The sequence below is a fragment of the Tachysurus fulvidraco genome, chromosome 22 (genome assembly GCF_022655615.1).
Source record: "Tachysurus fulvidraco isolate hzauxx_2018 chromosome 22, HZAU_PFXX_2.0, whole genome shotgun sequence".
NCBI lineage: Eukaryota > Metazoa > Chordata > Actinopteri > Siluriformes > Bagridae > Tachysurus > Tachysurus fulvidraco.
In genome coordinates, this window is record NC_062539.1 from 12250525 (window position 1) to 12264320 (window position 13796).

The 13796-nt window shown below is 38.9% G+C and overlaps 2 protein-coding genes and 1 long non-coding RNA gene across 3 annotated transcripts; 2 read left to right on the forward strand and 1 right to left on the reverse strand.

Annotated features, from left to right (window-relative positions):
- Nucleotides 1-2465: 2465 nt before the first annotated feature.
- Nucleotides 2466-6582, reverse strand: LOC125139910 (L-selectin-like; the record flags this gene model as incomplete). Its single annotated transcript, XM_047806041.1, has 4 exons — nucleotides 6407-6582; nucleotides 6188-6250; nucleotides 2758-3114; nucleotides 2466-2659 (listed from the first exon to the last, which is right to left on the reverse strand). Coding segments are annotated over exons 2-4 (588 nt in total), but the record flags the coding sequence as incomplete, so codon positions are not given.
- A 3163-nt stretch (nucleotides 6583-9745) lies between these two features.
- LOC125139976 lies at nucleotides 9746-11665 on the forward strand. Its single transcript, XR_007139161.1, has 3 exons — nucleotides 9746-9928; nucleotides 10495-10567; nucleotides 11315-11665. It is a non-coding gene; the product is annotated as an uncharacterized LOC125139976 (long non-coding RNA).
- An 88-nt stretch (nucleotides 11666-11753) lies between these two features.
- On the forward strand, nucleotides 11754-12899 carry LOC125139911 (lymphocyte antigen 75-like). Its single transcript, XM_047806042.1, has 2 exons — nucleotides 11754-12105; nucleotides 12244-12899. The coding sequence occupies exons 1-2, from the start codon at nucleotides 11754-11756 to the stop codon at nucleotides 12609-12611; spliced, it is 720 nt and encodes a 239-aa protein (XP_047661998.1). The 3' UTR covers nucleotides 12612-12899.
- The last annotated feature ends 897 nt before the right edge of the window (nucleotides 12900-13796 follow it).

Genomic DNA, 13796 nt, shown 5'->3' on the forward strand with positions numbered 1-13796 from the left:
AGTGAATGAGAGTGTGTTTGTGCCCTGTGATGGGTTGGCACTCCGTCCAGGGTTTATCCTGCCTCGATGCCCGATGACGCCTGGGTTAGGCACAGGCTCCCCGTGACCCGAGTAGTTCGGAAAAAGCGGTAGAAAATGAAATGAGTGTCAAGACTTGGAAGACAAAGTTTGGATGAGGAGGGTCTACACACACTAATTTGTGAAATTGAATCAATCCTTAACAGTCGCCCTGTATCTAGAGCATCAATGGATGTTAATGATTTGGAAGCCCTTACTCCTAACCATCTCCTTTTGCTGAAGACTCAGCCATCTTTACCACCTGGACTGTTTGAGAAGGATGATTTGTAGTCACGTCGAAGGTGGCGACAGGTCCAGTACATGGCGGATCTATTTTGGAAAAGGTGGATCGGGGAGTATCTACTGGAACTACAAGAACGCAGAAGTGGCTGGTGAAGAAACGCAATTTTCAAGTGGGTGATATTGTGCTTGTAGTGGATGATACTGCTCCAAGAAGTCCATGGATTATGGGCAAAATTATTCATGTCTCACAAGATAAAAAGGGATTGATATGTCAAGTAAAAATCAAGACCAAGAGACCTACCTGACCAGACCTATTACTAAAATTTGCCTTCTCGAAACTGATAACTTTTAGTTGTTTAATGACTGTTTACCTAAACTGAGAGCTCTCAAATGACATTCTGAAGGCTTAGTTGGATTGGGTCGCATGTTCTTTTCAATTACAGATATTGTTCACACATTGAAGAACTGGACATTTACACCCACGCACGCATACATGCACATTTGTGTATACATTGTGTGTCTGTAAAATAAGATTTAATGATTTCATGTGTACAGATAAATATTCATTGTGTAGTCTGCTGTGATTGTATTGTATTATGATTATTACCTTTTTTCTGGGTGTAATAATCAGGGGCTGGTGTGTAAGTGCCCGGTAAGGTTTTGATGACTTTTTATTTTGAAATTGCCACTTTTCGTTTGTTACGTCACTTGGTGTTCACAGTTGCATATAATCTGTGAGTGTGGATGCAGGTTGGAAGGGGGTGAGTAGCTGGGACGCTCACTTTCTGTTGACCGTTTCGTTTCTTTTGGACGTTTCTTTGGATATACGTTTCCTTTGAACGTTTCTTTTTGATTTACAGTTACTTTTTCCATTTATTGGAGATCATCTTATCTTGCCATCATTCTGCTTAACATTATAATCTGACTTCTAAATAAACCACCTGTATGCAACTGAAACGCGTCATCTTTAACTCCCTCTACTCAGCCTCTTAGCGGCTACTGGTTGCTGCTACAGGGAGTGTGGTGTTTGTATGTGGGATTTAAGTGGCAATAGTTTTTGTGACTTATCTCATTGTATTTGACTATCTATAGATTTGTCATCATTTTATCTAAGATATGAAAATGATTAGCTTTAGATGTTTACAGCATTTAGTGAAAATTCAAGATGGCTTCAAAAATTTAAATCTTAAAATATTTATTTCAGTATTTCTTTTAAAAAGCAAAAAGTTTTTTTAATCATACCCTACGTGAGTTTCACATGTAGATGAATATATAATGTTTAATATGGTTAGAAATGTAAATGCAGTTGACGTATTTTTAAATTTTTTAAAAAAAATTCATATTTCTATCAGTGTAGTTATAAAATTTTCCCACAAATAACCATGTAGTCTCTAAGCTTTAAATGAATAATTACATATGCGATAGGAAAATGTATACACACACACACACACACACACACACACACATAATTACAAAAACAGTTATTGATAAATATATAAAATAAATGTATAATGGGTTCATGGAGAACATCTGATGTGACACAGAGCTTTGTACTGAGCCTCACAGTTCATGTCTTTCCATCTGTAGCTCTGTGGAACGACGGCACCGCAGTGCTGAGAGAGTTGGTGCTCAGGCTGTTTCCCTTCATCCCAGTTGGAGTACGGAAACACAGCTTTCCCATCAGGCCAAATCCAGAACCCGAAGAGCTGGCTCTGTCTAAGCCCCACCCACACAGGCTCAGAGACACGCCTCCTTCTGAGCTCATTCTCCACATCAGTCTGGTCATGTTCAGACTCAATCTGCAACAATCCAGTTCTGTTCCCTTTATCACAGTAATCCAGCGCTTTCTCCCAGCTCAGAGCCTCTTCACTCACATGGATGTAATCTGATAGAGACACAAAACACCAAAAGGAGGAGGATTGTTTAGAGTGATATCAGAGACAGAGACTCACACCAGCTGTGTTCTAGTCATCATACAGAAGATTGCTGAGATGATTTTACTGTACAGGAAGTCGACACTTACTGTAGTAGTAGCACAAAGCATATTCATGATTACTGCACGGGGCTGAGTTCCATCTCTCTCCTCTCACTTTTGCACAGTTATCTTGTGGTAGAGGTGGATTGCTCTCCCAGTTTCTGTAGGCAGAGATTCCTCCATCACTCCACTGCCAGTCATCACACAGCAGGCCGATCCAGAAGGGTGTGCTGCTGTTTATCCCTTTAATCCTCACCTCTTCATTGTGCTGCTGATCTCTGATGCTGACCAGGTCAGTGTATCTCTGTCTACAGTAACGCTGAGCTTCATACCAGGTCTTACTCTCAAGGATTAGATGATAATTATGAGTCTGTGAGGAAGCTTCTGTAGAAAGTGTGAAAATAAAAATGTCTATTTATCTTATTTATCTATATTATATTTATATTTCATAGTTATACTGTAATGAAGTCACCTGGAGTTACCTTGTTCATAGCACATGAAATGTTTAGTCACTGTGCACTGAAGACTTTCCCATGAACCCTCAGCCTTCATAGTAGCACAGTAGCTCGATGTCCCACAATCCACTGCCAGATTTCTTTTTGTTACAGGATCACCATTAGACCATTTCTCACTAAAATCACTGCGATAGAGTCCGATCCAGCCAGAAATGTTACCAGCCTTTATCATCAGTTCAGCCAGTTTAATGTTGTCTTCATCAGAGTACACAGTGACGAGGTCGGTGTAATTTTCTCTGCAAGCTTTCTGAGCCTCAGTCTGATTCATGTCACCCGGAATGATATGGAGAGAAGTGAGTTGACTCTGGACTGGAGGAGTAAAAGCTGTGGAAGAAATTTCTCCTGTTAATGTAGCAGGACAGAGATAAAAGGACTAAAATGTGATGTGATGAATGCAGACATGAATCTTTTGATGTATCATTAATTTGTTTATGTATATTTGATTAATGACATAAATCATTCATCAAATAATGGGGTTCATTTGAAAACAGTGTTCTATGAATGAAGATAATTCGAGATGATTTCCAGAAACTTTATTTTAATGTTGTTGTTTTTTTATGTTTATCACGGAATCCTGGATAAAGGCTGGTGATTTAACGCCGTTTTCTGACCTGATCACCCCATAAAATAGTAGAAATAGTAGTAGAAATAATGGCATTTGTTTGTGCTACGTTTGTGCTGATTTGTGCCGCAAAAACGAACATTTGTTCTGGTTTGGTGTTTGAGATATTAACCTTTTTTTTTTTTTTGACCGTGTGACGTCACTTTCCAGCCCACATCGCTCAAATCGCTCAAAACCGGCTTAGTTTGTTTGTGCTCGATTTGTACCCATTTGTGCCGTTAAAACAAACACTCTGTTTTCCTTCCTGAGATATAACCAAAATATTTTCGGGAACTGTGACGTCACTCTCCACCCCAGTTCGTCTAAATCACACACAACTGGTGTCATTTGTTTGTGCTCGATTTGTGCTGTTGAAGTGAGCGTCAAGTACATTTCCCCTTCTTAGAAATGACAAACAATTTGGAGCTGTGACGTCACTCTCCATCCCGTGCTGTTCAAATCTCTCCAAACCGGTGGCGTTCGTTTGTGCTCAATTTGTGCCGATTGCTGTCTGTGAAGGCTTCTTGAGATTCTTTAGTGACAAAATCACTATTTCTTCCCCAATCACATCAAAGGCCTCTGCATTCTTCAAAGCTTTTGAGCTCATCAACCTCCAGCAACTGAAGAAGGTGATTGACGAGCTCAAACCCTCATTTTGTCACAGTGACATAATTCACCCAACATTTGTAAAACAAATCTTTCACACAATCGGTCCAGACCTGCTGTCTCTGATCAACAAGTGCCTGCAAACTGACTCAGTCCCTGCCAACCTTAAAGTTGCTTTCTATGCTTCCTCGCTCAAGTAGCCTTCACTGGACCCCTCCATTCAAAAAAAACCTTCGACCTATCTCTGTCTTGCCTTTCATGTCAAAAATTCAGGAGAAAATTGTGCTAAATCATCTTCAAAGTTTTCTGAATAACAATTGTATCTATGAGGTTTTTCAATCGGGTTTTAATTCTGCCCACAGTACTGAGTTTGTCCTTTTTAGAGTTTTAAATGACATTTATCTTTCTACTGACTCTATGGAGATTCTGTGGTTCTTATTCTTCTAGATTTATCAGCTGCTTGAGACCTGAAACTCACAGAAAGTTCATAGTGAAACTTTTCCTCCTCCCCTGCCTCGCTGTCTTGTGGCCTTCCACAAGGCTCTATTTTAGCTCCTTCTCTGTTGTTGTTATAAATGCTACCCCTGGGCTTTTTTCTCTGGAAACATGACACCCAAATCTACTTACCAACTAGGAAAAATAATCCTTCAGCAGTCTCTTCTCTTCTAAAATGTTTAGAAGAGGATAAATAATGGCTGGCACAAAATTTCCTGTTTTTAAATGAAGAAAAGACTGAGGTAATAGTGTTTAGCCCAAATGAGAACTGTCAGTCCTCAAGCATCAACCTAGAGAGTTTATCTGTCTTTATCTCTTCACGGGTGCAGAATCTTGGCATCTTTATTGATCAGCACTTACAATTTGACAAACACATCTCGTCTGTTATTGGGTCTAGCTTTTACCAACTGCGGATTCTCTCCATAATTAAACACTTCCTTACCCCTAAGACACTAGAAATGGCTGTTCATGCGTTTGTAACTTCTCACTTAGATTACTGTAACTCTTTATATTGCAGTATATCTAAAACTCAGATTACGCGTCTCCAGCTCGTTCAAAATGCTGCAGCCAGATTTCTCTCTAGTTGTCGCAAACATGAACACATCACTCCCATTCCCATCACTTCTTATTCCCATATTTATATCACTGTCTTTTAAACTGGTTATTTTATTTTGTCTACTTTTTTAATAATTCTTATTTTAGCTTTTTGAGCTCTATTTTTGTGTATGTGTGTATTTTTAAGTGTATGTGTAATGTCAAACTCAGCATGAAGCACTTTGGTCAGCCGTGTGGCTGTTTGTAAATGTGATTATATAAATACAGTTGAACTTGAACTTTTCTGTGACATGTTTATAATCCAAATAAACAAAATTCACATTCACATAGTTTTATCTGCTTCCAGTCTCCATATCTGAGACCTACAGAGTGTACAGGAACTTCACAACACCATGTGAGATATCAGCAGCCATGTTTGAAATTAGATTTAAAGTAGATTTTGAATATTTACTTACATGTGAATGTGAACGTGTTTCTCTCAAACTCACAGTGTAACACACACACACACACACACACACACACACACACACACACACACAGATGCTAAACAGCATTATTCCATGAGCTCCAAACTGTTGAACCATTAAAAACATACTGCAGCTTTATCCTGACTACTGATTGGAGCTCGATACACTGCAGGAGAAACTGCAGCTTTCGTCCTGATTAAGCAATAAATAAACACATTTCATTGTATTTTGTTTAACAAATAACTAAAATCATACACAGAGACTTGCAATTGTGTCGACAATGAGAGACTTAAATACTTTTAAAATACTTTGTCAGTAATCTGTGGTGTTTAAATTGAATGGTTCACTTTTTTGTCCAGTCTCCTCTGTGCTGAGCTACCAAACTCAGTCACGTAGTAAACAGTTCGATTTATAGGATAAATATCATCCTGACCACATCATCACAGCCACTGACTTTATTGTTTCTATCCATCATAAAGCAGCAATAACCGTGAAGAGTTTATTTATTAAAACAGATGTCAGGGTCTTTCATTCTGTAATCACATTGTCTCACACACATACTGTTTAAAATGATGAAACTTTCACTCTGAATATTTTCACAGTTCAAAATATACAACAATCATTACATCTGAAATATTTTAACAACGCTTATTAATTATAATAAAACAATTACCTGAGAGCAGGAGAAACAGGACTGACATGGTTACCATGGTGACAGCAGTGCTGAGGTGATGCCCTGTGTTAAAAAAAATCCAAAATCAGATGATAATAATAATAATAATAAAATGCCCTATACATCATGTTTGTGTGAAGTGTAAATGATAAAAGCCGTGTGTGAATCAGTGAGAAAGAGATCAGGTGAACAGATCCAGGTAAAGTGCTGCAGTCTTACCTGATGAGCTGCTCGCTGCTGAATGGAGGCTTAACGTTCAACTCGAACCCCTTTAACATCCACATGATCACGTGTTCAAGGTCAACAGGAGCTGATGAGCTGATATGTGCATCATTTACAGAAAAAAGGAAGAAAGGTTTAACCTTCCTCAGGTAAATGAGCTGAAGTGCTCCTGCGTCATGGCGTTATAGCCGCTGCAGATTAATTATTAAACTTAAATATCATCATAAACAACACTGTCCCTTGTCCTGATACATTCCACAGAAGTGATGAAGAAATAAAACAGGACAGAGAGTTTTATTAACTGTCCTGTCTGCATTTTAACATTTGCATGTGGTTTGTGCTGCAGCTTCTGTTTTCTCAGAGACTAGAAAAGTAAGGAATGATTTTTATTTATAATCTCCAGATGAGTCCAACCTGAATGTGTGCGAGCTGTAATAATGTCATCACACAGGTTAAGGCTCGGTTCTTATACAGGTCTAAAGTAAGCAAGAAAAAATAAACCCCACTGTCCCTTGTCCTGATACAACACTGCAGAAATTGGACACTGGACGACATCGTGTGAAAACTGCACAAGATTTTTACTTTCACATGAGCACGACTGAGATGTCAGATGAAACCTGTGGCACAAAGAAAGACTATGTTCAATAATATGAACATGAGCGTTAACATGAAGGGAAATATTAACAATATAGCAGTCATGTGTGATGTTGCTTGATGTCTGATTTCCATGATGTAAATCCCTCTGTGTTTATGATATTCTCTCTCCATCAGTTCATCTGCTTTCATCCAGAAACATTTGCATGTGGTTTGTTCTGCAGCTTCAGTTTTCTCCATAACTTCATTTCCTGTATGTTAGATCTCTGCTGAAGAAATAATCAACATTTATATGTGTGTCTTCTTTATACAGTACAGGATTCAGTGGGAATAACACAGAGAAAGGTTGAATAATTCAGAACTTTTATTAGTTATGTTTGGGGAGATAGACGTGTAATGTCTAGACCCAGATTAAAGTCCAGCTCCACTTGCTTTCAGACAAAATCTGTACACAATGAACTGAAGTGAATTTAATGTAGTCATGTTTTTAGTATTCTCCTGTCCATTGGTTCATCTACAGAACCATTCTGTTACTCTGTTTCATACCAGATGAGTGATCAAGCCAACATCCTTGTAGACTTCAGGTGCACAGTTTGCCTAGAAAGCATTTTGATTTAATGTCCCACTAACTGAGTTAACATCAGTTCACTTGATCAGTGTGGCTCTTCCTGCTTCCTGAGCATCACCTCCACACCATTTAATCAGGTGTGTGGAGAAAAAGGCTGTCATATTTTTGAACCATCAGCAAAAACTCTTCTTGACATTATCTTTATCCTCTTGCAACAGGAATCCTTTGTGAAGAAAACACGGCACTTTGCTCAGGAACGCATTCACTGCAACGAGCTGCATGTTTCACAGCCACGATTACAGACATGACGTGTCTGAGGAAGCATTGTCGTAACTCAGAGCCGCCTCCAAGTCGACACATCGCAGGGTGATCTCCACACTTAGACTTTTGGTTAATGAAGACTGTTTTAGTTAGACTTAACTTTATAATTACTACAAACAAAACACTGAGAAAACTCCTCAGTCCTGGATGAGAATGAGCAAACTTCTTTATTGTGGTCAATCAGCCAACAATTCTCTAAGAGAAATTGCCAAGTTGAAAGTAACAAATGAAAACCCCAAAAAGAGCATGTCATGCAAAAATCAATCAAAAACAAAAACTCTCACGACGTTCTTGCAAAAGTAAAAACCACACACACACACACACACACGCGCGCACACACACACACATGCACGCAGGGCTGCCTCCTTCATCTGCCCAGAAGAATTTGACACACACACACCTTCACCCGCGAGCCCCAGATATCTTCTCAATATATACCCTGGTGCTCCTAGGAGCCTCCTCTTTGGTTCCCAGTATTTCTTGGAGTCCCACGGTGTCATATCACCTTATTTACCGGCATCACCTCCTATGTTTTCTAAATACACTGACCTAATTTCCCCTTATTTCCCATCACCTTTTTCCCATATGCCCATTTATGGATTTTCCTCCCCTTAGTTCTCAGGGCCTAGGTCTGGGGAACCAATGTCTTTTTCAGTCTTTTTCATTCTACATAACAAGTTATAGTTATGAGCTAAGGTCTGAGAACCATGGTCTTCTTCATTCTACATAACAATTTATGAGCTAAGGTCTGGGAACCAAGGTCTTCTTCATTCTACATAACAATTTTGTATTTGTTATTACAAATGTGCTCAAAAGAGCCTTACTTCCTGGTCAAAGTGGAGGATTAATCCTTTTTTTACAGCTACAATGAGCAAGTTTCCTCATTTCATTTCTTGCTATTATATATGATTTCTACTGATTATATAATTGATTGATTATATGTTATCTTTATGAGTTTGAATTATAATAAAAGTTCTTGATTATATTGGTTATGTTGTATTACTGTTTTTGCTAAGCCCTTGCAGTTATAATGTTGCTTTGTATATAATGTTACTGTCTATGTTGACTCCTTAAGCTTACTAAACCTATGAGCTGAACATTGTTATGATCTCAGTCTGTCACTTTCCAGACCGGGCTTGCACTCACATGCATATTTTAGGCCTTAGTTTCTCTGTTTCCACTAAAGGTCAGGTTCCCTTTAGACCCTCAATCTCAGATTCAGCAGGTCCGTCCAGCTGGTCGCCTGATTCAGCTGTCTCGCCCTACTCCCATCATGAGGCCTGTTTCAGCTGAACTTTTGATTTTCACTTCCTCACACATTGTTGATCAGAGAGCTCAGACTGACTAGGCCTGACAGCACCGAATCTGATTACTTTTAGTAAGTTTATGATTACAATAAACATCTTTGGCCTACAACATCGCCTACATATGTCTTATGACACCATTGTAATATTTTGCAAGGCCTAATACTTTACTTTGGTTATAGTATTGTAAGGAATAATATTTTAATTATTTCTACTAAGATTTTTCACAACAGCATCAGCTCTCCTACTGTCCACAACTCCACCATGTTTATGTCCGTGTGTGACAGTATTTACATCACATACTACATGTACAGTCACACTGGGAGTTTGTTGAAGATCTCAGTGCTTCTGCTGGTTAGGAATTAGGAGTTACACACATTCTATCAAACATTCTATCAAAAACAGTCAGAGTTTTATGCTCCAAACCAATCCAAATCTCACTCACATTCACTTTTTCTGTTCTGTTTTCTCTCAGTTTTTTTACTTTAAAAAGATTCACCTTTATTTATCCCTCTAGCATGTGTGTGCACCATTGTTAGTTAGAACAATACTGTTGTGTGCTCGAGCTTTATGTGACTCATTATCAAAGCAGATCTTTCTCCTGTATCAACCTCCACATATTTGTTTATCAGTTCTCATCCATCTTTATCATGTGACATCACCACAGTGACGGACATTAAAGGGGTTCGATGTGAACATTAAGCCTCCATTCAGCAGCGAGCAGCTCATCAGGTAAGAATGCAGCGCTTTACCTGCATCTGTTCACCTGATCTCTTTCTCATATCACTGATTCATTATCTGCACATTCACACTTTTTACTTCTGGGATACTTGTGAGTAAATGATGCTGTGTGTACATTCTTGACACATTTTATGACAATTATAGATAAACTGCTTGTCAGGGTTATAACACCCCAAGAGTATGTCTTGAATAAATGTAATTACTGGAGCTGTTTATCTCCTACCATGTCATACTGAGCACAAGGGTATTCGTAGTAGTAGTAGTAGTAGTAGTAGTAGTAGTAGTAGTAGTAGTAGTAGTAGTAGTAGTAGTAGTAGTAGTAATAGTACAGTAGTAGTAGTAGTAGTAAAAGTAGTAGTAGTAGTAGTAGTAGTAGTAATAGTACAGTAGTAGTAGCAGTAGTAGTAGTAGTAATAGTACAGTAGTAGTAATAGTACAGTAGTAGTAGTAGTAGTAGTAGTAGTAGTAGTAGTAGTAGTAGTAATAGTACAGTAGTAGTAGTAGTAGTAGTAGCATTGTTATTATTAGTAATGCAGTTTTGTTCCTTAATCACACAGGCACCGTAAACACACCTCCTCATTGGCATCACCATGGTAACTGTGCCAGTTCTGCTGATCCTCATCTTCTCAGGTAATCATGGACTCTTATTCAATAAGCTTTTTTTATATTCCTGTATGCTGTTATCTTGTAGCTGAGGTTCTTCAGAAGGCTGTCAATACTTATTTTTATTTCTTATCTATAAAAAAAGGGTCTGATTGCCTTATACTGTACGCTTTGGACTTCTTTTTGTATAAGTAAATAAATTATATTTAGACTTAAATGATTAAGTAATGTTTAGTTTAAGTTGAAAGTCTCTGTGTTAAAGAGGAGAAATGTTTCACATTCTTAGTATATATCATCAGTCCAGAAATGGATTTATGGACAAAGACCAAAACTCTTGTTTGAACTCCTCAACAAGTAAACATTCTTAATAGTTTGTAAGATTTAGGAATAGCTTTTTTAAAGTCCCTGATTGTTCGAGCCTCAGAAACATGACACTGAGGTTTGGAGAGGAGCCCAAGTGCCACTCAGCAGCCTTCTTTTCCATAAACCTTTACTTTAGCAACAGATAGCTACTTGCTATGAAATAGGCCTTGCAGAAATGCTGCCACTATTTGGGGGACCCTCATCCATCCAAAATTTTTACAGATCACAAGAACTAGTGTTGTAGCCTAGTGGATAAGATGTAGAACATCGAAAGGTCATGAGCTTGAATCCCAGGTCCACCAAATTGCCTTGTGCTGAGCCCCTGAGCAAAGCCCTTAACCCTCGATTTAAAATGTAATAAAAATGTAAGTCACTCTGGATAAGGGTGTCTGTCTTGATTTTCTTCCACAGCTTCTACATCTCCAGTCCACAGTCACCTCACTTCATTTCATTTCGTTCCGGGTCGCATGAATCAGACTGAGGCTCGACAAGCTTGCAGAGATAAATACACCGACCTCGTCACTGTGTACTCTGATAAAGACAACACTGAACTTGCTAAACTGGTGATAAAGGATGGTGTGGGTTCTGGCTGGATCGGACTCTCTCGCAATAATTTAAGTGAGAAATGGTCTAATGGTGATCCTGTAACATACAGAAATCTGACAGGGGATTGTGGGACATCGAGCTGCTGTGCTACTATGAAGGCCGATGGTTTATGGGAAAGTCTTCAGTGCACAGTGACAAGACATTTCATGTGCTATGAACAAGGTAACTTTTGACCTATTATACATTTATGATGTAGATCTGTACTTATTGTAATATTTCTGTCTGACAGGCTGTGTATTCTTTTATGTCTTTAGATCCTACCTCTCAGACTAATAATTATCATCTAATCCTTGAGAATAAGACCTGGTATGAAGCTCAGCGTTACTGTAGACAGAGATACACTGACCTGGTCAGCATCAGAGATCAGCAGCACAATGAAGAGGTGATGATTAAAGGGTTAAACAGCAGCACACCCTTCTGGATCGGCCTGCTGTGTGATGACTGGCAGTGGATTTATGGAAGAATCTCTGCCTATAGAAACTGGCATTGGCAGAGCGGTGAACCTTATCCATCACCATACAACTGTGTAGTACTGATTGGAGAGAGATGGTACTCATGGCTATGCAATAATTCATATCCTGCTTTGTGCTACTACAGTAAGTGTCGACTTCCTGAAGAGTAAAATCATCTCAGCAATATTCTGTATGATGACTAGAACACAGCTGGTGTGAGTCTCTGTCTCTGATATCACTCTAAACAATCCTCCTCCTTTTGGTGTTTTGTGTCTCTATCAGATTACATCCATGTGAGTGAAGAGGCTCTGAGCTGGGAGGAAGCGCTGGATTACTGTGATAAAGGGAACAGAACTGGATTGTTGCAGATTGAGTCTGAACATGACCAGACTGATGTGGAGAATGAGCTCAGAAGGAGGCGTGTCTCTGAGCCTGTGTGGGTGGGGCTTAGACAGAGCCAGCTCTTCGGGTTCTGGATTTGGCCCGATGGGAAAGCTGTGTTTCCGTACTCCAACTGGGATGAAGGGAAACAGCCTGAGCATCAACTCTCTCAGCACTGCGGTGCCGTCGTTCCACAGAGCTACAGATGGAAAGACATGAACTGTGAGGCTCAGTACAAAGCTCTGTGTCACGCCACATGTTATCCATGATCATGTTCTTTATGAACCACCACCCCACCCCAAACACACACACACACACACACACACACACACACACACACACACACACACACACACACACACACACACACACACACACACACATACACACGTACACATACGTGTGTGTGTTTTAGAATTGTACAGTGACACACACACTTACTGGGGTCAGGGTTGTGTATTTTACAGAGTTCCCCTGTGCGGAACAACGACAGAACATCAGTGCAAAAAAATCTAAGCAAATAAATATCTTTAATAAATGTAATATAATATAAACTAACATCCCTTGTAGTTTTAGAATTTAGGTCTCTCTTTCTATCTCTCTCTCTCTCTCTCTCTCTCTGCTCATGAAGATGTTGTAGATGTTTATGTTCATGGCTTTGTTATAGGGCCTTTAATCCACACTGAATATAGCAGGATGATTAAAAAGTAATGACAATTCTATCTTCTTGACTCAATGTTTAATGTGTTTATTGCTGTTTCTATGGTGTCGTGCAGCACAGACTGTAACTTTCTCTGTTTATAATAAAGTTTGAACACACACGCCTGCAGCCGAAGCAGATTTCATTTAAACTCAATAGATGACCATGTTGGTGTGCAGAGTAACTCAACAGTCCATCACGACTGTCACCAGTCTTATTTCATCATAAAATATATATTTATATTCATTATTATTTATAAATATTATAATTATTTTTTATATTCTATAGAATATTATAGCACAGCACAGCACAGCTGAACGTCTCAGACATATTACTAATTGGACATTGGCTCTGACTGTAACTTAAACGACTGGTTTATATTAATTAATTTAATTAACTGGTTAATAATAACACACTTCTGATCGCACTGATAAACAAACATAATCTACATTGAGGGTGTAACCACACTTATCTCCCCTTTTGTGCATTATTTCCATACGTTCTGGAGTTTTTTCTTGCTTACTTTAGACCTGTGTAAGAACCGAGCCTTAACCTGTGTGATGACATTATTACAGCTCGCACACATTCAGCTTGGACTCATCTGGAGATTATAAATAAAAATCATTCCTTACTTTTCTAGTCACTCTATCTTGTACTGTTTAAATTAAGTTTCACAAGGGAGCATAAATGTGGATTATTTCCTCAGCAGAGATCCAACATGTGGGAAATGATGTCATGGAGAAAACAAAAGCTG

Coding starts and splice junctions, on each gene's coding strand:
- LOC125139911 (XM_047806042.1), top strand. CDS start 11,754: ATGTCTTTAGATCCTACCTCTCAGACTAATAATTATCATCTAATCCTT. Junction 12,106..12,243: donor TCCTGCTTTGTGCTACTACA/GTAAGTGTCGAC, acceptor TGTCTCTATCAG/ATTACATCCATGTGAGTGAA.